Source organism: Vanessa tameamea, chromosome 8 (genome assembly GCF_037043105.1).
Source record: "Vanessa tameamea isolate UH-Manoa-2023 chromosome 8, ilVanTame1 primary haplotype, whole genome shotgun sequence".
Classification (NCBI taxonomy): Eukaryota; Metazoa; Arthropoda; class Insecta; order Lepidoptera; family Nymphalidae; genus Vanessa; species Vanessa tameamea.
The window spans coordinates 10,146,786-10,171,898 of record NC_087316.1 but is presented as its reverse complement, the minus strand read 5'-3'; the positions used below and the strand labels follow the sequence as shown (position 1 = coordinate 10,171,898).

The 25,113-nt window shown below is 31.8% G+C and overlaps 2 protein-coding genes across 3 annotated transcripts; one reads left to right on the top strand and one right to left on the bottom strand.

Moving 5' to 3' along the window:
* Positions 1-7: 7 nt before the first annotated feature.
* On the bottom strand, positions 8-4,396 carry LOC113400117 (probable nuclear transport factor 2). Of its 2 annotated transcripts, XM_026639557.2 has the most exons (5): positions 4,120-4,396; positions 3,737-3,808; positions 3,391-3,489; positions 3,101-3,213; positions 8-400 (listed from the first exon to the last, which is right to left on the bottom strand). In XM_026639557.2, exons 1-4 carry the CDS (start codon positions 4,231-4,233, stop codon positions 3,103-3,105), a joined length of 396 nt encoding a protein of 131 aa, XP_026495342.1. In that variant the 5' UTR covers positions 4,234-4,396; the 3' UTR covers positions 8-400; positions 3,101-3,102. The 2 variants fall into 2 exon arrangements, with proteins under 2 accessions (XP_026495342.1, XP_026495341.1); XM_026639556.2 differs by lacking the exon at positions 3,101-3,213.
* Positions 4,397-5,246: 850 nt separating this feature from the next.
* LOC113400115 (U4/U6 small nuclear ribonucleoprotein Prp31) lies at positions 5,247-24,887 on the top strand. The gene is made up of 9 exons (XM_026639552.2): positions 5,247-5,551; positions 5,648-5,783; positions 6,109-6,313; positions 7,014-7,156; positions 7,264-7,448; positions 7,523-7,663; positions 8,315-8,464; positions 15,015-15,242; positions 24,607-24,887. The coding sequence occupies exons 1-9, from the start codon at positions 5,351-5,353 to the stop codon at positions 24,715-24,717; spliced, it is 1,500 nt and encodes a 499-aa protein (XP_026495337.2). The 5' UTR covers positions 5,247-5,350; the 3' UTR covers positions 24,718-24,887.
* Positions 24,888-25,113: the final 226 nt, after the last annotated feature.

The following is a 25,113-nucleotide window of genomic DNA, read 5'->3' as shown; positions in this document are numbered from 1 at the left end:
TTTTAAGTTAAAAAATAATGTATTTATTATAAAATGTATACATGTAACTGAAAAAAGTCTGCCTTTACATTGACTAAAGCCATCTCGATAATTCATCTAATGCCAGCCAAATCTTTGCCGAATAATTAATGGTGAGTTAATTTACAATTTTAATTTTGTAGGCAGTGAGTGACCATTCTAGCTTCTTATACCTAGATAACCAAAACAAGATGCAGATTACAGCAGCAAGATAATCATTAGTCATAACCAGTAGAATATTTTTAGCAATATGATACAATAGAAGAACTTAAGCAACGTCGTGGATGCCAAGGCGAAATATATCGTGCTGTACAAAGAAGGAATCTCCAAGTGGCTTCAAAACAAAAGTCTGCATGTATGGATGTGGAGGATCGTCGTCGCACTGTAAGAAAATATAACGATTAGTACTATAAAAACGCATACTAACTTTGGTTCTCCTCTGTCTGTACACAGGGTTTATTGGTAAAAAAACTACTAACGTAATAAATAACAGCTTTTGTTCTATGACTTTTTAATAATTAATCAGATTTTTCTATAAACATTAACAACTGTGCGCGGTAGCTAAGAAGCCGATATAGATAGTAAACAAAACTGAGGAGCGGGCGGCGTTTGAACTTGACCTATTTATTTGTGGCCATTAGTCTTTCGCTTCGAAGCGCTCGCGCAACTTATCCTTGTAGCTTGATTTTCCATACCTACTCCGTACGTAGTACGTTAATTGTTTATTTTCTACTCTAGCCAGTCCTAAGCTTTATTAAGTATGGAGGGTAATTTTATAAAATTTACCATCATACAAGTTACCATCAGACGGTAAATAAATATGGCGAACAATATTTCACGGCACTTAGTACCTTAATTTCTAAATCAATTCTTGCTAATTATTATTGATAAATAACAAGCCATTCCGATTGAGATGAATTATAACTATTTATCACAACGTACGCTAGACGTGACGTAACGGCGACAACACAAGTAAATACAGAAGTAGTGTCATCATGTTTTGTAAAAGTCATAGAACAAATGTTAATGTTTATGGTGTTAGTTAAGTCTCGCGTGGTCATTAGTGTTTTACAAATAACCCTGTTCATTGGCATTGTAAGTTTACATTAGTCATTCATATATCCGATTTTTGTGACATCGGTTGTGTAACGGATTGACATGATTAAATATCGGTGTTGACATCTGATTTCAGATGTCGCCCTGTCTTTGTTTAACTTTACATTGTACGAAATGTGAGAAAGAGATAAATAGAATATTAATTTGAATAATGTCGATTTAACATTCGCTTCATCTCTTTCTCACAGATTAAAGATTACTGTAACGTTAAAGAGAGATAATGCGAATATTTCATGAGTTAAGTGGTATCGTACTTTGAATGCTTTGACGTTCCATAACGATATTCATAGTTTTTTTAGATGCGGTGAAAACGGTTACCCGTCAAAATCAAATCGATGACATCTGATATTACGACGACATCCGATTTTAGATTAGTTTCGATATGCCTATTACATTGTCAATGCCAGCCGTAAGGTCAGCCCGTTGTGTCTGAATATTTTCTCTTTGTATACATCTTAATACAGTTCTCGTCTAGTAATAAGAATGAAGACGAAATATAAAATCTGAATTATGAAGATACATTTTTTTTAAACGATATATTTTTTTAATACGTTCTAATAAATCCCAGTACTACAAATATGATAATTATTATTCAATTGTTCTTCTTACCGTTAATGACTACTACAACATGAATATTTAGTATTTCCTAGAATGTTAGTAAATTAGAATTAAATGAAATTATTGTAAATTACAAAATAAGAAAACAATTGTCCCGATGGACATGTTGATATAAAATTGACAATAAGAGGTTATAATATGTCTAAAGATTATATGATTAAAAGGGTATCACATCTAGTTTCAAGGAAAAACAAAATAATGCAACATGGGTCTGCAACAAGTATATATGCATTCTGTATTTATCGTTACCCATTTCATTTCTTGGTATACAAGATATACTGTACCATTTAGTATTCACATAGTATGGGATAGTTACCCTTAATTAATTGCACTTTCGTACATATAAATAGTAAGATACTATAATAACAATCATCAGTGATCATATCAGTCATCTTCAATAGTACAGAAGAATACAAGCTTTCATTGGTTTTTAAGCTGTTTGTTTTGAGCTTGAAATGAAAATCTATAATTTATTTTTTATTAAATGACTCAATCAATTGTTTTGTCATTGGATTCTGTCATTACTACCACTCTAATAGCCGCTGTGGTCAGAAGCCTTTAATCTACCCTTAAGGTGTTCCTTGGCAAAGATTTCAATAAATTCGCACAGATTTTGTTAATGATTCCTTGGCATTCAGTTGAAGCCAATAACAAATTAATTAATTACAGCAAAACTGTCAAACAATGATTGATTTGACATTTGTTTGATGACATTAAAGCCATAGAAAAAACCCATATAAATTGTATTTAAATGAATTTAGATTATGGTTGTTTAGGGTTTATTTTACAACACTCTTCCCTACATTTTAAATTGATATTAACTAATAAATACTTAAATGAAGTTTGAAAAATTTAATTAAAGATGTAAATGTTAATTTATTTAATGCTAGTTAAATAGTCATTATGATTAATATAATGGGTATTTATTGGTACAGCAGTAAGTCTTCAATATGAAATGACACCACACTCACCCTATGTGAAAAATTATTATAGTATTTTTTTTATTATTTGGATTGTTTTCTAGAAGTATAAGTAAGAATATATGTTTATATTAGTATGTGTTTTTTGTAAATGTTAGTTATATCTTGGGCATTTTAGGAACAAATGATCATATCAATTCCAACCTTCTAAAACATAACTAATATTAAGTATTTAGTATAGACAAAAATTATTATACACAAAAAAATTTAATTGTTTTTATATTCTCTATGAAACAAAGATTAATTGGCTTGTAACTAATTAAATTTAAAACTGATAAGGTTATCATCAGTTTATTGTTGCTATATTATTATTTACAATGTGCAAACAAAGCCATCCACAAGCTTACTTTTCCTTTTAATTAAATTACCCTTAAACATCATGTAGTGCCAGTCTGAACATATCATGTTCAACATAGAACGAGTTTCCTATAGGCTTCAATACAAATGTTTGGAAGTATGCATGTGGTTGATCATCATCTGTCTGTATAAAGCAGCCATACTTGGATTAATTTAATTAAAATATATGTGAAATGATTAATTATATAAATATAAGTATACTTCAGTGAGTACTATGTTATAGACTATATAGGTGACATAATATAATCAGTATTTTAAAAATACAGATTTATCTAACCTTATGCACTAAAGTATAACATACCTGCAGTCTACCGAGAACATTAATTAAAACTCCACCATCAAACATGGGTTGTGAGTCAACAGAAGTTATCAGTCTACCAATCTTTTGAAATGCTAAACTCTGAAAATAAAAATGTATTTATTATAGTCATTACATTGATATGAAGTATGTATTTAAATAACTTTATCCATTACTATCCACAAAATAGAACTAAGTAAATACACTTCTCTACTTAATAAATTATACATGTAGTATGAATATCATATATGAAATGATTATGAAATCGAATGAAAAATTGTTTTAAAAATTTAATTTATAATATATTTCTTAGGAATTTGTTTCAGTAAAAAGTTTTAAAAATACTAACATTGAGTTTGTCCATAATCTTAACAGCACCTTGTAATTGAACTCCCTCAAAAGTCATAAATGATGTTTCAACCTGAAATTATTTGAAAGAAATTAAAATAGACTGCATTTATTTCAAATAAAGTTATATTTTAAATACTACACTATCAAAGCCATATCTTATTTTATTGAAAAGGAAAGAAAAGGCAGATTTTACAATAAGAATAATATACTAAAATGTCCGTAGAAGTCTCATTAAAAAAACATTTTGCTTTGACATTATTTCGGCGGGAGGTTCTGAGTTAACCTTAAAAATATTTCGATTATGATATTATTAACGTTCCGCTTTAAACTAAGTATATTTTACTATCTAAATCTATTTTTTATGTAGCTTTTATAACTTACATTGTACATATTAGCGAGATTTGGTCGCTGAGCCGGATCATCGAACAATGTGTAATATTGTTGTACGAAACCTTTTCCAATTGCATCGTACTGTGGATTTAGTGCCATAGACATGACTAGTTAGTCCCAAATATCACTAAATGTCTTGAAATCTCTCTAATTACTAAAATTCAGGCCTGCGACGGACAGACAGCATACCTTTTACACAGCAAAAATGGCAAACGGTTTTTAGTGTTGCTACTTGCTATTGCTACTTTTGGATTGATGATTCATTACACAAAACATATTGTAGGTACATAAATATATCTATTGTGTATCAAGTAAAATAAGATTAAATTACTATTTAAATTCTGTAAGAAGGGTGGCTATAAAATAATGTTTCAAATTTGATTTCACAGCTTTTTTTATGGCAGTTTTGTCTTAAGGATATTTGCAAAAACGAAATGTCAATTAACGTAATAATACGATAACGTATGGTGTAATAAATAATTTTAATGTTTATTTAAATTATATTTGATTGTATTTTTCAAACAAATTATTTAATTATTTACAATGCCATATTATTTTATAATGAAAATTAGGTACTTTTTTACAGTGTAATTATAATATTATAACGATTTACGATTCAACATTTATTTCGAAATCTACTGAAGCTGTTCTTAGGTTCTGTTCTATCATTGCAGAATATAAATTGCAATTATAATTATCTAATGTTTTTTGTACATCTATAATAATTAAACAGCGATCCTACCAATATATCATATTTTATTAAATAAACATTTTAGCGTTTGTTATGTTAAAAGACGATAATGTATACTATCATATACATCGGCGTGTTATTCATATTATATGAGATTGAGAGAGATGAGATTATTATATGAGAAGTGTTTAATTAGTACCTCTGCTTTTGTTCTACTACACAGCATGTGTAGTAGAACTAATCAAATCAAAACGTATGTGTATACTAGGAATTAAAGAATGATGTTTCTATTGCTAAGTAGTGATATTATAATTTGACTCTTTTACTTGGATGTATAGTTAATACATTAGCCTTTTACGAAGGGAGAAAATTAATCCGATAAAAAAAATAAGGGATACATGACAGTTGACATTATTTTGATGTCACTTGACACTCATGTTAATATTAAAAAATATTTAATCATAATTCGGAGCAAGAAAAATAAACTCTCAAAACATAATAAAATCAAGGATTAAATCTGTATAGATAAAAATGTCTTTAGCAGACGAATTGCTGGCAGATTTAGAGGAAAATGATGACGGAGATCTTGAAGCTATTTATGAAAACCAGATAAGTAATAGTGATTCTCATGAATTCACTGCACCTTTTCCAGTTATACCAAAAGAAGAAGAAATCAAAAATGTATCTATCAGGGAGTTAGCTAAGCTCAGAGATTCAGAACGCTTAAAAAGGGTAAGTAAACTACTATTTGTACCTATTAATATGATTTAGTGAAACGATTTATAATAAGCAAAAATTAACTATGTAAATTAAACTTCCATAATATAGGTTATAACTGAAATCGAGCAAAATGTTGGTAATGATAGAAAGAAAATTGAAGTGACTGGATTGATGGAATCAGATCCTGAATATCAGTTGATTGTTGAAGCTAATAACATAGCTGTTGAAATTGATGGAGAAATAGGTAAGATGAAAAAGCTTAACTTAATATTTTAAATATTTGAGTAGAATTTGTATGATTTATTAATGCCAAAACAGTCTTATTTACTTTAACCATTAGGTTACTTAAACATTTATTCAGATATTATTAAAATTTGAGATCTTGCAGTAGTCTTTCAAACCTTGCAGTCATACTATGTAAATACCCTTATAACATTTGCAAGTATATGTAACCTCAATTTTTTTATAGATTGTGATAAAACTTACCCAAAATTAGTTTAAAATTTAATTAATTTTTTTAAAAATTGAATGAATATTACAGAATAACTAAGAAACATTTAATTTTTCAGCTATTATTCACAGATTTGTTCGGGATAAATACCAAAAAAGGTTCCCAGAACTGGAGTCGTTGATAATAACACCATTGGAATATATACGCACTGTGAAAGAACTGGGCAATGATTTGGATAGAGCTAAGAATAATGAAACACTGCAAAGTTTTTTAACTCAAGCTACTATTATGATTGTGTCTGTCACCGCATCTACAACACAGGGGTATGAAATTAAAACTACTTATAGAAGACTAGTTGTCGCTAGTGGTTTTGCCAGCATTTAAAGGGTAGATCATGAAGTGTTATGCATTAAAAAGTAGCTTATTTCACCTTGGGGTTTAAACGTGCTTCATACCAAAAGTTATCAAATTTGGTTCTGTGGTTTAACTAACTTGATTGTCACATCATGACCATGCAATATGCAACTGTGACTATAAACAACTACTCTATTCATCTGTAGTTATCACTCAATGATGGTTAAATTAGGCCTGATATTCTTGTTCGAGTAATGATTTTTTCAATCACATCATTTGAGATACAATATTCTAAACTTATACATAATATTGAAACACATTGAGTCAAATTAATATGATCATTAATCTTATTGAGATGATATAAATTGACTGTGTCATCAATATTGTATTATTATTAGTTAAGAAAGTTGTGCTTTACAATTAACTTATGTCAAATCAAATAAATTCTATGTAGAATTCATAGAGATGGATTCATCAGTGGTGGATTTACATTTACTAAAATGGGATTTAAAAATGCTTATAAAGGATACCTGAATAAAGTCTATATTTATTTTACGAATAATATTAGCTCTCGTCTTTTTAAGTGAGTAAGAATAAACAATAAATAGTTATTGTTTATTCGTTATAATCATTTATATATACACTTCAATTATTTTTTATTTAAAATAGAAAACTGCTGTCGGACAATGAACTGCACGAGATCTTCGAAGCATGTGACATGGCGTCAGAATTGAACAACTTCAAATCTAATATTTACGAATATGTCGAGAGCAGAATGACATTTATAGCTCCAAATATAACAGCTATTGTGGGTAGGTGCAAAGTTATGTGAAACAATATCACTCCACATTTTATTTGTAGATGTTTGATTGATTGATTGATTTTCATTCATATGACGTCATTTTTAACATATTTTTAGGTGCATCAACTGCAGCGAAGATCCTTGGTGTGGCGGGTGGTCTCTCAAAACTATCAAAGATGCCGGCATGCAATGTGTTACCTCTAGGACAGCAGAAGAAGACACTGTCAGGATTCTCTCAAGCAGCATCACTGCCTCATACTGGATTTTTATATTTCTCACAAATCGTACAAGATACATCTCCGGTATGTACATTAACGTTGGAATATAAACTGTCCCTTTTCAATTATAAAAGTGTTTATAAATTGTTATTCCATAGGAATTGCGATACAAAGCTGCCAAGCTCGTATCAACTAAACTGACATTGGCCGCCCGAGTTGACGCGTGTCACGAAAGTGCAGACGGAAGTATAGGACGATATCTTCGAGAGGGCATTGAGAAGAAATTGGACAAACTGCAGGTAAACTATATGACTCCAGTTAAGACATTAATAGTTTAATACAAATGATAACGATATAATTGAATTGACTTTAAGAAAGTCTAGGGTATTGTATATACTAAAAGATAAATAAATTATTGCTTTTTTTCTAGTTTAAAGGGTGAGTGAGCCAGTGTAATTACAGGTATACGGAAACAGCATTTTAGCTGACAGCGCCATATTGGCTGTGTAACAAAAGTTAACATATATGACAATGTCATAGTCTGTCTGTAAGCAATGGCTCACTCACTTATCATCATTATCATATGGCACTTTCCTTATAATATAATAAAAAAGGATGGAATCGGATTCGCTGAACATTGGACATGATAATTATTTTAGCAATTATATCTTATTCAGTTTGGTATCCTATATATTTGACATCATATATATGATATGACGTCATATATATGACATTTTTTTAAATATATTTTCTGTAGCAAATAAATCTATCATTACATTTTGTTTATAAATAGTCATCCTATGTGAACTTAAAATTAACACTTATTAAGTTTAAAATTAAATTATAAAAAGAAAAGCAAAATATATATTTTTAAAACTCTAAATAAAAAAATAAATCAATGATTCTCGATAAAATGGCCACTTTAAACGTATTTCTGCTTCATTGTTCAGGAGCCGCCGCCAGTGAAGTTTGTGAAGCCTTTGCCGAAGCCAATCGAGCAGAGTCGCAAGAAGCGCGGCGGGAAGCGCGTGCGCAAGATGAAGGAGCGCTACGCCATGACGGAGTTCCGGAAAAACGCCAACCGACTCAACTTCGCAGACGTGAGTGTACAGTCGCTCGTTCATTTGTTACACTATAGAGTTTGCGTCTTGTAACTTTGCTCCGAGCGGAAACCAGGCATTTGCAAGAAAAAATGATAGCGTAAAATATTTAAGTTTACAAATTTATTTATATCGAAAATCAATACCATTTTATTGCTCTCGTAGTATTATCGAAAATCTTTTTTAAACTTTTACCTATAAAGTGGTATACTTGTCTGATCTCTGTCTGTTTGATCCGAATCCGTGATTTCGAGATCGAACTCGGAATCCTCATTTACAGACTCGATTTCGGAATCAATTAACCCACAAATGTTCTACTGCTCTGCCATATTTCTCCTCTTGATGGAGAAGCTTTTAAGCTTATTTCAAAAATCACCTCCACAACGAATAGATGAATGTATGTGGCAGAAAGTAACTCAGAATAAAATACAGATTTTTCAAGATTTTTTTAGAAAAAATATACAAATGAATTAAGGAGTCAGTGGTGCTTGATTGAAATCCAAGTATACTGTTAATTAGACTGTCTCGGCTTTAGCAAACAAAATTAATTACTAAAATACAAGATTAATTAACCTAAAACAATAATATCGATCAACTGGCCGTTGACTGTCTCTTGTTTGTTTTGAGTGAGCCAGACGATAGCAAGCATCGTGAGAGAGAGAGAGATACATATATGTATATTCGCGGTGCTATGTTTTAGTCGTAATATCCGATTACCGCGTAATCAATGCTCCTATCGTATAAGTCAAAGCTACTGGTAGGAATATAACAATTAGTAAAACTTATTACATTTGCCTATGTCTAAATCTAATTGTCTATTATTAGTATATTTTATGGTATAGGTTGGCGGACGTGCAAATGGGCCACGTGATGGTAAGTGGCCACCACCGCCCAATAAACAATGGCGCTGTAATAGGTATTAACCATTCCTTACATCGCCAATGCGCAACCAACCTTGGGAACTGAGATGTTATGTCCCTTGTGGCTGTAGTTACACTGGCTCAGAAATCTTTCAAATCGGAACACAATAATACTGAGAACTGCTGTTTGAGCGTAGAATATCTGATGAATGGTTGATACCTCTGGGTGGGCTTGGACAAAGCCCTACTACAAAAAGATAATATTAAATCTAAAAACAAGGCCTTACCTTCGTCACCGACAGTACGTCAGAAGGCTATGTTAGAATAGGGTCTATGGCGGAGGACTCTGTAGTAATAATCATCGTTTAATATATTTAAATATATATATAATAATAATATATTAGTAGTTAAACATGACAATAACTCATCAGTGATAACGATACAGTTACATGACGCGAACATGCTGTCTGTATAATAACTATAAAGACGGAAAGTACAACCCACTCATCAATTTATTTAAAAATATTATAAATACATTGTCTATATAATAGTATATAGAAAATAAAATATTTAATGAACAAGAAAATTAGAAAATATGTACGTTAGTAGCGTAAGAGTGAGCTACGGATTAAAGTATTCGTATACTGAATATTCACATGTGAATGTTCATAAACATAACTCACTTAGAGTAGTGTGTGTGAATCGTAAATGTAAGGAATGTCAATTTCCAATGCTAATGTTTATCATAGGAGACAATTTATAATCAAGACAATTTACTTCTACTGTTTTGTTGCAATTACAACAGGCGTCGAAATAGATTTAAAATGACGTCACGCATTAATCAAATATTTTTCCATCCATAAAAGTCGGTGTAAAATACTAACATCACTTAAAAAAAAAAGTCAAGTTTTCTAACTATAAATCTATCCTGCATCTCATTGTCCATTCGCCTCAAACATTACATGATCGCTTACTTATCCTAATTACTACAATCGTCCCGCAATCAAATCCGTTTTTTATATAATAATATGTAATTTCTCGATACTATTCATAATTTTTTTGTTCTCCATTAGTTTTTATGAATACTCTTATATAAATATTAGGATAGCTTACAATTACAGAATAAAAATGAAAGTATAATAATAAATGCCTTTTTGGATTTCTCTTAATAGTTAATGAAATGGTAAAAATTTAACATTAAGAACACAGATTAAAAAGGTAAACAGCTGCATAGTAAGAATTGTAATTAAACCAAATATAGTCATGGTCATATTTGGAAGACCGAAAAATACTTTAAAAATATTTTTACTTATACTTTGAATACTTTAAAAACAGTTTCATTCGCTTTTATTATGGAATTGATAAGGTTGGATTATTAATATTAAATCAGTTGAATCAATAAAAACTATGATAATGGAATGAATTGTAGTTTGGGCTTAAAGAATAAGTTTCTTACAAAAAAAAAAAAAACAAGTGTTTCATTTACAATGAGATTTTTTTAACCTCTATGGTGTAAATGAAACTTTAAAAATTAAAAAAAAAAACGAAATTAGTATAGTTATAATATTTAAATATTTATTTTGTTAAATAAACATACGAACATCTAACTAAATACATAACATAAAATCCTTTTTAGTTGTTTAAATTTTCTTCGTAATTTTGAGTCGACTACCGTTAATTAATTTTGAAATAATTTACCTCGCCTACAAGACTAAGGCTTAACAGTAATCGTTTTTAGCTAGAATCATAGCGCTCAAGCTAATTATTGCGTTTCCATCGAACAATATAAATTATACGTGCCTGAAATTAGGTCTTGGTAATGAAAATACCATTACACTTAGGTGAAAGCTAATTTAAATTGAAATATAATTGCGAATAATGGACAGATATATAAAGCTACTATCACACTAGTGATAAAAAACGGTGATTTATGGAAACGTGTCTTAATTCTGTGATATTTTGAAATGAGAACTAAAATATATTAGGTCTCGTACTCGTAAATATTATAACGATATTTAATTTTTTCCATTGTGCGGTAATAAGCGACGCCAAAGAAAAAAATTAAGAGGCAAAAACAAAAGAATGACTGTTTTCAAAACACAAATGTACCAGCTAAATGAATTTATAAATTTGCATTTGGAATTCTTAACCAAAGAGGAGATATTTCAGATCAAAGTAGTACGACAAAACGCTAATTTCATATGTAAGGACCTAATATATGTATATGTTACTGTAAAAGCTCGAATCTTAGGTTTTACTGGAAAATCTTAAGATTTACCGTAGTTCGAGCTTTTACAGTAACATATATACGCAGATACTATTATCTTACTTCGTTATTTTTCGTATTATACTCCATTACTTAATTCTAAGTTAATTTATATACTTTATATATCTACAGATACATTACTTTATAATCATATTGAATTTACATAAGTAATATTATTTCTAATTGTTGAAATATTTGTATCATTTACATTTGCGTATTTTTGATAAAACGGCGAATCCCAGGTCATCTTGATAACGTTATAGTAAGATTAGGCATCGATTTTATATTCTCGGACACACGGATGAAGACGAATTCATCACTGCAAGTGTATTACAAGTTATTTCTACTCATTAGTAGCAGTAGGATATTGATAGAATGTGGAGTAAGCTTACGTCAACGAACAAATGCCGCCTAAAGACAAGATTTGGAGCTTATTCCGTTACGGCATTGCATCCGACAAATTAAATCTTCGTTTATAACCTATCCACGAGACAAATTATAAAACATGAATAGTTCTTGCCCAGCATTGCGATCGAAACACTTTACTTAATACTTTATTATACAATACGAAGAGAAAATAAATAAATAAAACATGTATACAGCCTAAATAAAAGACGCGTACAATTTTGACGACCTTATCGCTACATAGCGATCTCTTCCAGGCAACCGACGATGTAGGTTAAGATAGCTCATAGAATATGATCTGGGTAGTGCTGTAATAACATATAAAACATAATCAGCCTGTAGATTTCCCACTGCTGGGCTAAGGCCTCCTCTCCCGTTGAGGAGAAGGTATGGAGCATATTCCACCACGTTGCTCCAATGCGGGTTGGTGGAATACACATGTGGCAGAATTTCGTTGAAATTAGACACATGTAGGTTTCCTCACGTTGTTTTCCTTCACCGCCGAGCACGAGATGAATTATAAACAAAAATAAAGCACATGAAAACTCAGTGGTGCTTGCCTGGGTTTGAACCCGAAATCATCGGTTAAGATGCACACGTTCTAACCACTGGGCCATCTCGGCTCATAGTGCTGTAATAATAAATAAAAATAAAGTAACATTTAAATATTTAGTTAAGAACTTCAGTTCAACCCAGTTCAACGCGTTGTTGTTATAAGATTCGATTAATATTTTTCATATCAAGCGCATCGTCTTATTCTAGCAGCACTTGGCGTCTGAATAATTCGTATAATGGAAGGAAACCAACTTACCGGTAAAAATCTACCAAATAAGTTTCACGCAAATAAATAGGAAAGACGTGTAGAATTTTTTTTTATTTTTGTTGATTTTTATTACTTGTATTTAGCTCTAAATTTTAGTATTATGACTGGATTTTTTTTTATTGCACTGTTCTTGACTCGAAATGTTTACGAAATGTACATACTTCACAATCGCTATATATCTATATATATATATATATATTCATTATATCACAATCACTATAATTCATAAATGTCTAGACACAGAAAACTTAATTATTGCGACCACAAAATCAGGATGCAGTTAGTCTAAAGTAAAAACAAAGTATTTAAACAGTTACTGTATGCAATTGAATAAACATTATACCTCTCATAGAGATCTTGCTCTAAATTCCATAGGAATCGAACGTTCATAATGAGATAGTTCTAATAGTTGATTAAGTAACACGCTATATACTGTAAGCTATAATAAATATTCATTTCGAGTAGAGCCAAGATATTCAAGTGTATAGAAAACGTCGCTCGTAACCGAAGATTGTTCGTTCATTGCCAAACACTTCTGAGATTTACAAGAGCTGATTCTGCAATTGCTTTTCTAGTAATTGTCGGGAAAATTTCTCGAGACTTCATCTGCTATTTTGTACTGGAGGAAATCGGCGGTTAATGTTCGTTTTATCCAGAATTAGGCCATTTGGAGGAGAAAACTTAAACATTTCCTTTAACCATGAGTTTAATTTATATCAAATCTCATTAATCGTGCCCCTATTCTCCTCATCTGACTTCCTCGATTCGTGGCGGTGTCGTAACGCACAAAGTTGCTTCAATAGTTTGAATAAATTAACTTTATAAGTCACAATTACTACTCGTCGTAACAAATACACAACTTACAATACATAAGACACGTAATCTTAATTCAGGTAATTTATTAGTTAGACCAATCGTAAGCACGAGAACAATATTGCCAACGTTAAGAAACCAGCATGCAAATAACAATTATCATTACGATTACGGTAATTATTACCGATATTTGCCGTTTCATGTGGCTGGTTATAAATGTGACGTCACGGTTGGCGGGTCGCGGCAGATGAGCAGAATTTCAAATAGTGTTTTTTCCCTTACTTCAAATAGACCGGAACTCGAACTGGTGAAGCACGGACGTTCGACGGCCCGTTGGCTCGCGTGCACCAATTGCATGTTGATACGAACATGTGCGGCTTTTGCGTTTGCAAGAATATCTGTTTTTTTTTTAAATTTTTTTTTAATTTAGGTAATTGGTATAGATCACATGAAATTAATTGCACAGTTTATGATTATATTTATGAAACTATTTAATCTCAACTCAAAATTATTTTACTATAAAATCACCCGTCTGGGATAACAACTTCATGTTTAATATCTCTTGGAGTCGTAAATTCATAATTGCAATATATAATGCGTTATAAATCAATTATAATTGAAAGACTAAAGCTTATTAAGTAACTTAATGAGCTGCTAATAGGTATGTAATTACGCGTCAGATGGAATTAGTGTTGAGACGATAGCGTTATTTATCTTCAATGTACGCGAAGAAACGTAATTTAAAGATACACACACACACACACTTACATATTTCTAAAAAACATATTTATCTGGAAACCTTGAAATTCAATCAGCGGTCCAAAAGTTGAAGCCATTATTAATAGTGTTAAGTTACATTTTGAATCGAGAACAGTCCAATGAAAAAAAATCCAGCCATAATCCTAAAATTTAGAACTGTCTGGTAATAAAAATAGACGAAAACAAAAAAAAAATGTCAACACGTCTGTGTTGTGATTGCTGACAACTTTTTTGGAGGTATTCATTAAAACTTCCTAAAGTACCTGTGGATAAGTAAAACGTTTAGAACGCCTTCGTTTTATGAAAATTGGGTTAATCGTGACCTGGTTGACGTTACTATTCATTCGCATTTATGCATTGCTATTTATATCATAAACGAATAGATATAGCGGTACTCAATCAATTCAAATTTAAGTACATCCGCATTATGGACTCATATATTTTCACTTCAATTTATACTTATTATAGGAATAATTAAGTATTTATGTTAGTCGTTTACATGATACTGATTATTTTTGTTGTATGTTCGTTTAGTGTGTAATTTTATTATTTAAATAGTAACTTTAATCATGATAAGTATGTGTTAATTACATACAATAATAATCAAAGCAATAATTTCCACAGATCGAAGACGACGCCTACCAAGAAGACTTGGGCTACACGCGCGGTACGATCGGCAAATCGGGGACCGGACGCGTTCGTCTACCGCAGATTGATGAGAAGACCAAAGTTCGAATCAGTAAAACATTGCAGAAAAACCTCCAAAAGCAGAACCAGCAATATGGCGGAGCCACCAGTATACGGAGACAGGTTTCTGGTACCGCGTCCTCGGTCGCCTTCACGCCTTTGCAGGTCAGTAACTTGACGCCTCTAGCCTTTAAATCGACGATGCTCCGAACCGTGACATGACTTTGTTATTACTTTGACTTTACTGGAACTACAATACTGAGTTTTTTATAAATCTAGTTGAGATTTTTCTAGGAGTAGACGTAATGACACTATGAAAGATCAATGAAGCGATGAAGATTGTCTTCAAACCGCCTTTATTGAGTTTTAATAAATAAAGCTAAGGTCCAAATAATAGTAAGGAATCTTCACTAATATTATAGATGTGAAAGTGAATTTCAATAGTCACCGATGCCCAAGTGTGCCCACCAAAAAACCAACTCTCAGGTACCCTCTCCGTCTCTCCGGCGGCCGTCATGGGATCGCTTTTGCATGCTACCGTGACCGGGTACCTAACACCTGCTCAGGTTCTAACTTCTAATTTTCATCAACGATTAACTGTATAATTCTACGAGTGAGGACAATAGCCCAGGGGGTAGTTTTAAACCTGAGACTTTCACATCGCTATGTGGTCCGTATACCGTTAAGCAATTGATGTTGTGATTGAGATTAAAGCCTTTATGACCTTTAAGGGAGAAATTAAACTGATATATATCAGAGCAATTCTGTAATCACAAACCGCTCGTAGGAAATCAGCACGATACGATAATAAAGTAGTTTGATAGCATCGTTTAGTGGTTATAACAGCGTAAAATATTCGCTCCGCAGATTGAACTATCGATCGAGTCAAATACGGCAACATCGAATAGGTTAACTGTTACTAACTGCTTTTCGACGTCATGCTCCGCCATGTAGCAGAGAAGACTTTAAAAAACAATGAGATGACATTATCTAATTAATTATTATTACTTATGTACTTCAAAAAATGATTTATTTATTTATAGTCACATTATTTTCTAAATATAGAAGCATTAAACTTTTTTGTTGATTGTCAAATGTCTATCACCGGTATGAAAGAACTACCCGTGAGTTGAGAAGAACCGACGAAAGTGAAACCTTTTCTATATTTATATCAATTATTTCAAAACGCCTGGAGGCGTTCGTTTCATTCGTTCCGAAGGTCTGCAATCGACTACCTATTATTTATTATTTATAGATATGCAAGATTTAAATTTAAGAAGCTTTGTTATGTTGTACGCTATATGCATATAATCTCGTAAACGTTAAAAGTCACAAAAAATATTACGATAGAATCCCTTTGCATTTAAGCACACTTATATAAATGTATTTTGTACTATAATATAGATATAAAACAAATCCGATCTGTTCCCCCAAAGTAGTAAAGCCATTGCTCCAAACCCTGCCTGACCTGTCTTCTCGTGTCAGATTGCTATCCTACCGAATTATGAGAGGGGATTGGGTCCGTGTTTATAACCAAACCTTTGTACTCAAAGGTATCTACTACGCCAAATGCTAGTTTCCGTTCGGAATAGTCGTCGCGACGGTACGACGCGTCGTGGCAAAAATCAGAAGAGAACATCGAGATATAATTAGTTTATCATAGTAATAACTCAAGACCTATTTTAAAAATGTCTCAAATGTACAACCAACATTATTGATCATTAAAACGCCATTAAACACGTATGTATGGGTTATAAAAACGACGTAAAAGCTAGTCTTCTCTTAAATAACTACTCAGTTTAGAAATTCTTAATTAGTATCATAATAAAAAAAGTTTACATCGTGAGAAAAATTTTACCTAGTGTTAAAAGATTATAACTCTATAGTAATTTTAAGTTAATTACCGCATCTTGTACGTAAATATATCAATGAATATACGTCTAAAAAGTACATTACATAAACACTTCGACAATTGTTAGAATCTATGCCGTTGTACGCGGTTAGCGAGTTCCATTGTGATCGTAACATCATAATGGGGACATTATCTCACGCACTCTTAATATGCACACTCGACTATGTGTTTTATACAGAAAATAATCGCGCCATCTTCTTGGCATGTGTGCATTTTTTTGTTCGTAATAACGATCGAACAATTATAGTGTCACAAGAAACTAATGAGTTGTGTAAAAACTGTTTTAAATCCAGCACGACTTTACACGATTATCTCTTGTTTTTTTTTTATATAATGTATGTATATATTTTTAATAAAAACGAAACTTATGAAATGCTTTCTTTTAAATACTTAATTAGAGTTACCACATGAAAGCGAAATTTAGATTTTAATTATTCGTAATAAATGCATAAATAACTCAAAACATTCTTAATATAACTAGCTTTAATTTTAAGTTAATGTTTTTTTTGATAATATCGTAGTATAAACTATTATTAATTATGGCGGATGTTACTTTCGTGATAAGTATCAAAACCACTTTTTTTTTTAATATTGGCTGTTTGTTTTTTTGTCTATGTTTAAATCGCGCTGAAACTAATTGATATATTTTAATGAAATTACAAGTCGAAAGCTTACGTCAAGAGTCGATTTTTACCGATAAATTACACAGACGTTAAGTATTTGAATACCTAACGTTTTTCTAAAAGTAAATTTAGTTTCAGATTTTAAAGGTTAACTACCATAAAGGAAGAGCGTGTAAAATAACCTATTACAAAGGATTTATCTGTTTATATTATTAGCAGATGCTAAACTTAAAAAAAAAATCTCTCCCTTAACATTCCCTGGAAGATATCGCTGTCTTATAGATGAGGCCGCGTAAATCATCCTTGTCAGTATTCCATATTTAGTTTCAATGATGTACAATCAAGAATTGTAGAAGAAACAATAATCAATCGAGAGCTGTGATGGATCAGTGGTTCGAAGCCGTGAGTCTTAAACAATGATTTTGAGATCAAACCCGGGTCAAGCACCACTGAATTCATGTTCGTATTTATAATTCGAACAGCGTTCAGCGGTGAAGGAAAACATAGTGAGGAAACCCGTACGTGGTGGTTGCGAATCTGCCACTTTCTCACGAGAGCGAGGAGGAATTTGCCCAGCAATTACATTATTATTTATTAATTGATTTATTAATATCAAAGAACTTAAGCTTTGATTCAAATAAGCGGTTCTATAAAATAATCTCTCTCTCTCTCCTTTGCATTTATTATTCCCATCTTGATACATATGTATTTACTAATGAGTAGCGAACATAATTATATTAAGGTAAAATTTTATAATAGTGTTAAAATATTAAGCAGAGAATAGCCAAAATGACTAAATTGTTAGACTATGTGAATCTTGACAGAATATAGTTCAAAATTGGGCAAAAATTGACAAATGTAAAGGACCGTAAACGCCAGTCGATTTTGTTAATTCAATGTTGTCAGGTCAACATAAATAAAATAATTGTTTCTAAGAAAGCTTAATACGTCAATTTATTTTAAATGTGTGTTTGTTAACGTCTGCATTAAGAAACTAATGTCGAATTTACAAAAATTAACAACACTTAGAATATTTTAATATTTTCGTACATTTTATCATACTAATTGCGTTAATGAATTATATTTATAATCATCGCTTTCACAGTGTAATTTAGTGGAAAGTTAATTGAAGATTTATTCTGGAAATAGAAAAAGTTATTAAAAAAATATTCTGGACTACTTATTTGGTTGAAATAAAAAAAACCTCAATAACTTTTTTAATGGCCTAACTCTAAATTTAAACCATGGGATATCCAGCTTTTTATTTAGTCACTATAGACTGCTTTAAGTATAAGTAGATCAGCTTAGTATTTAAGTTTATTTGTTGTATTATTCTAATACAATGAATTGTGTCATTAAACTTTAGGGGAAACCGGGATAGTGTTTAGTCAAGATGAGTTAAACAATTCTCTACAATATTATTTTTAAATTGTATTTTTAAATAAAACTGCACTTGAAATTATTTGTAACTTTATGTCTTATGAAAACAAGTAACTGTTTCCGTAAATATTGCAACTTGAAATTCAATTTACCTACTTAAATATATATTATATATTTTGTATTACTTCTTGAACCTAGTAAATTAAACATACGTAGTTGTAGTAGGAATTGTTATTTTAATTGACGGAGAGTCATTATTTTTTTTTCAATTGTTAATATAATCCTTGGGCATATTAATTGTACGGTCTTCTGATTATCTCTACTAACTTGAAGTATATGGTATATTTCAGCTGTTAAATGCCATACCTTTAGCATAGCATCTTAACCTATATTCACACAAGTTAATCGAAGTTTTGTCGATCTAGACTTTCAACGCAATAATACTGAGGTGAGAATTTGTTCCAATAAATGTTTTGTTATGATCATTTTTATTCTTTAATTTGTTACCCTATTTCGAGTAATCTTTGGTTCGAAGTGAATCTGGTACGGTCATCGTCCAAAGCCAAAGACTCGATCGGTCAGTGTAGAGTTGTATGTAAAAACTTAAACACCCAGAAGATAGTCAAATAACTGTCTCGTTTTTACGAATAATTTTGTTGTAAGCTTTCATTTCTAATTAAATTTATATTTTGTTTTTTTTTGCAGTATTGAAAAATAAAAGGCGCATAGCTATTATATTGTGTCTGAAATCGAGTCTTCGTTAAACAAAGTCTCGAACTGGGGTCGGCTAAACCTAGTCCATTTCAACCCCGAAAAGACGCAAGTTTGCGCGTTAACTGCTAAAAAAACACCATTTGTCGTATCTCCACGATTCGAGAACATTCCGTTAGCCGCCACAGCTAGTATCGGAATACTTGGCGTCGATGTTTCGAGCCTCGTTCAGTTCCGCGGTCAATTGGAAGGCAAAGCCAAATTGGCATCAAAAAAGCTCGGTGTGCTCAGCAAGGCAAGACAGTATTTCACGTCGGCTCATCGTCTAAGACTATACAAGGCGCAAATTCGGCCTCACATGGAATACTGCTCTCACCTCTGGGCGGGTGCTCCCCAGTACCAGCTCCTTCCATTTGACCATATCCAACGTAGAGCGGCTCGAATTATCGACGATCAAGCCCTCACCGATCTGCTTGATCCTTTGGCTTTGCGTAGAGATGTTGGATCGCTCTGCATCTTCTACAGAATTTATCACGGGGAATGTTCCGAGGAATTGTTCGGGTTAATCCCGGCTGCTGAATTTCACCTTCGGACATCTCGTCAAAATTCCAAATATCACCCGCACCACCTAGGTGTCCGAAAATCCACAACAGCGCGATTTTTAAGACATTTTCTGCCTCGCACAACCACTTTGTGGAACCAGCTTTCGCCGGCGGTTTTTCCGAACCGATACGACTTAGGAACCTTCAAGAAAAGAGCGTACTCTTTCCTGAAAGGCCGGCAACGCACCTGCAAGCCCCCCGGTGTTGCAATGTCCATGGGCGGTGGTAGTCACTTTCCATCAGGTGAGCCTCCTGCTCGTTTGCCACCTCTAGTATAAAAAAAAAAAAAGCTATCTGTGCATTTTCGGGCGCCATCATAAATACTTTGAATATATTTGTACTCCTATCGTTAAATATTTTAGCAACGTTCAAAATTCAAAAAACGAATACTGCATTACTTTCCGTGTCTTCGTCTTGTTCGAATAAAATATCCTGATCACAGTATACGTTTTCTACCGTTCGTTCGAAATGAAGAAATTTATAGACCATAAAACATAACGATGCTTTCTTCAATATGATGGGCTGTATCGTTAATATTATGCACTGGAGCAAATGTAATATTTTAAGTTCATTAGGAAAGTAGAAACCGACGTACCCTCGGTTTATTTTTAGGTTATACACATTTACTTTAACCATAATGGAGTGATCATTTACAAGTTGCATGTAAGTGAGCGAGAAAATAGCCTATTTGTATTTCAGACGATCTGTTTAGTACTTTCACCGTTTAGGTTTCGCTGTTGGTATTTGTGTTAGGGAAATGACGCCCTTTGGTATATCGCTGACATACTATCAAATGTTGCTACAAGTTTTATGTAAATTTACCTCCCGAGGTGCACTGCTTGCTGGGTTATGATTGCTTCGAACAATTGTAAATGTTGAATCTATTTACTTTCAACTCTCTTTTATTTCTTATTTGATTATGCTATTTTTTGTATGTAAATTTAAATATTTAAGTTATTTAAATTACCTACAAGACTAAAAAATGCTTTGTTTCTTTTTTTGTACATTTTAATCTACGTTTAATTTTAATTATCATTAATTAACCTTAACAAGTATTTTGTTTTTATTGAAATTATTAAAACAATCAATTGTATATTAAACTGCGTTAAAATGAATAACAACTTCAATGAAGGCTAACAATGTTTGTAATCTTGTATAAGCCTTTTACGACTTGTATCTCTTTAATAATACTCAGCTCGCAGTTCCTCATACCTGCGGTTTTCAATACAATTGTGTTAAATCTTACAATTCTGAAGTGTTAACGACCTAAGAAAACAGGGTGCTATTACAACGTGCATACTTAGCCAGAGCCTCGTTACACGGGTTACGCTGGATGTAATGTCTGATAGCATTGCAAATGTTGGTCATATTGGAAATGATTTGGTCCAAGGTTTTTGACGAATATTCATTTTGAAACTGGCAGATAAAACAATTCCCTCCGGGTCCTGTTAATGATTATTAATAATGTGCTAAGTAAATTTTACATATGTTGTTGCAAATCCTAAACTAGTTTGTCTTTTAATATGGAATAAAATTATCCTACGCGTTGATCGTTAACTCAACAAGTTTCCCATTGTTGTTTCTTGACGCAATTCTCTGATTGATATTTTTGTATAATGTGATACGATACACGTTGAATATGTATTATTGGCCAACCTTTGGGCCATGTACGACTTGTTGGGCTTCATCACCGTTAGAAGATAGCAATCATTTAAGATTATGCGCTTGCAACGTTGTGGAATATGCGGTCCTTGGTAATGTTTATGACCTTAGACGAACTAAAATGCTCGTACCATTGAGATATTAAACTAAAGGTTTTGTTTATTTCTAGTCATGTAATGTGCAATTTAAATTTATGTAGCCTGTAAATTGTTTTATTTTGTATACAACTGTTTTTCGCTCACAAAGCTAGAAGTTAATAAAAATTGTACTATTTAAAAGAAAATAAAAAGACGTACCTATGTCCTACTCCAGTATAGGAATACCTACGTACAAAGTGAATTTCGAAACCATCAAGCACTTTTGGTATTGTTAAGTAACAAAACACAGACTCACAAATGTTCATAGTTTTAATATTAGTGAGATATACCGTAATATATTGTAGATGCATTTCTATGTTTTTACGCTTTACCTACTGTAACGTATACTAGTATATACTAGAAAATATTCTCATTTAAATTAAAATACCGCAAGTTATTTTGCTCGGTAGAATCCACATTCCGTCTCGATCACGTTGAACAGTAGAAACTAAGACAAATATGACACGAGAGGATTCAAAGTTACTTTTTAAAGCTTATTTGAATTGGAGAAGTTCATTTGAACTTCACAGCAAATAGTTTATTAAATAAAACGTGGTATTAATATATTAGCATATAAAATGGAGGTGTTCATTAATAACGATAAATAAATGGGGTCAACGAGTTGTCGAGTAAAGACTGGGTCTTGACAATGAGGAGAACGTCCTCAGACTACGTGGAGTGACGACATAAGTAAAATGGCTGGAGGCGGTTTGAGAATTAAAGCCGAATCAAGTAGCTTAGGAGGGGCCTCAGGAGTGGACGAATAAGGGCTGATGATAAAATACACATAATTAGAACTTTTTAAACTACGCAATTCATTTTAATGCGGTTTCATGAGTGATTCTTGAAGAAGGTTCATATTTATACATGCATATTATAGTACAGAAATTCCAAAAATTTCAAATATCCTAGTCGAAAAAAAAAGGATTTTTCTTTTCATGTTTCTTATTCAATCTAAAAGTTGTAAATATACCGCTATTGTACCCGTGTGAAGCCGGAACGAGTAGCTAGTTTGAAATAAAGTCATGTTTTCTTCATTTGTATAGAATACCGACACGACCATTTAGTTACTCGTCATAACACTTTTAATGTTGACTGCTACATCTAAACATTTGAAATAAGTATAGGTAACACGATATCAATTCAATAAATAAATAAAACATAAAATATCTCTATAAATATTTATTTATCATTATTATTTATTAAACTATTCATTGATTTTTAAAAATTATGTAATGATTAAAATATTTGAAGACTCTCATCGGGCTTCTAGTTTTATTAACCTTATTTTTCTCAGATTTGAATTACAAATACGAATATATCGAGATCAAATGTGTATTGGTTTATTTATGTAATAATTTGAAGTCATCCAATCAGATATAATTGACGGATTAAATACCAATTAATATTAGTGGAAATAGGAACCGGTTCAGATTTGTGTCGTTTCTTCACTGAGCAGATTTGTTTAAACATTTTCACGATAGTGATTTAATTTCATTAATATTTTAGAAAAGAGTTTGGTAAATATATTCCTTCACTTAAAGTTAATACTAATTTCTTTTGTGTGTATAAACGTAGGTAACAACGCGGTACAATTTATAATTGCTCATCAAAAATAAAACCCGCGATTTTTATTACTAAATTTCGTGTGGTCAAATATCGCTTGAGCCTTCTTACAAGTTTGAACAGTATACGCTATAACAGTGACAGGCGCAACGTCTAATCATCCACAAGGTAGCAACGCGTCGCACTTTTACGAATAAATGAAAAGTCATCGTGAGCAATTGCCTTACTTATCTACTTGTGTATGACGGAGCTGAAACATCGCCTCAAGTAATCACAGATCCGAATGATAATAGTTTGGAATGGTTAGAGAACGTAAATGAAGCTACGTCTATTGCTATCAAATTCGTTTGTCGTTTAGCTTTTTCTCGTGTCTAAACCGCAATCATCATTTTACTACAAAATCGGATCGATTCGTACTTTTTGTTTTCAAATGACTGACCTTAATGGTGACTGTTCTAAATTGACTATTTGATAGTGTTATAAAGTTCCTACAAACTTTCGTAGCTTTATATGTCGCTAAAATTTTGAATAAACATTGTTGTATTGTATATAAATGTATTCACTTGGTGGTAGACCACTTTGTGAACGCCCGTCTGAGTAGGTACCACCCACTCATACATTCTACCGCCAAACAACAATACTTAATGTTGTTGTGTTCCGATTAAAAGGGTGAGTGAGCCAGTGACATCTTTGTGCTCAAGGTTAATATTTCTTACAATATGAATGTCTATGGGCGGTGGCTATAACAAATCCTTGTTAAGAATTTTACATGGAAAAATTACTTTTAAATATGAATTGTAATTTAATGAAATATGAATTATAAATATCAAAGGTCAAACCCAAAATATTAAATATATTACGTTTCCATATTGATTATGTTCAGACATAAAATATCTGGCTCGAAGGACCATGTTTTAATTTTTTTTATTGTTTCAGGGTCTCGAAATCGTCAACCCACAAGCAGCTGAAACGCGAATCAATGAAGCAAATGCTAAGTACTTCTCTAATACATCTGGTTTCTTATCAGTGGGAAAGGAAACGACATAACTACATTCCACGACGAAAGTCACTCAAAAATGTCTCGTAAGTTAGCAACGCGAAAAGAATTCAGCGTACTATTGCGTCACTGCTTAAGTGAATAATGAAAATGCAATGTTACGGTCATAGCCCCTTGTGATTGTGTGTTTTGTGAATGAAATAAAAACTTTTAATAGATTTTGTGTTGTTTATTTTAATTTACCTATTTAGCTTATAACTAAAGTTATTATTGAGTTGCGTGAAGCGAATCCGGTTACATTGTACGGTAGTTGACAAGAATAAGCAAGCTTCGACTTCAAAAGTAAAATTAATATGATATAACAAGATAAGGTTAAAAACTTCAGAATATTTTTTATAAGACTCGATTTTGTCTCGACAGTATTTTATATTATATATAATTTAACA

Coding starts and splice junctions, on each gene's coding strand:
- LOC113400117 (XM_026639556.2), bottom strand. CDS start 4,233: ATGTCTATGGCACTAAATCCACAGTACGATGCAATTGGAAAAGGTTTC. Junction 3,809..4,119: donor ATCTCGCTAATATGTACAAT/GTAAGTTATAAA, acceptor AAATAATTTCAG/GTTGAAACATCATTTATGAC. Junction 401..3,390: donor ATGTTCTCGGTAGACTGCAG/GTATGTTATACT, acceptor ATTTTCTTACAG/TGCGACGACGATCCTCCACA.
- LOC113400115 (XM_026639552.2), top strand. CDS start 5,351: ATGTCTTTAGCAGACGAATTGCTGGCAGATTTAGAGGAAAATGATGAC. Junction 5,552..5,647: donor ATTCAGAACGCTTAAAAAGG/GTAAGTAAACTA, acceptor TCCATAATATAG/GTTATAACTGAAATCGAGCA. Junction 7,664..8,314: donor AGAAATTGGACAAACTGCAG/GTAAACTATATG, acceptor TTCATTGTTCAG/GAGCCGCCGCCAGTGAAGTT.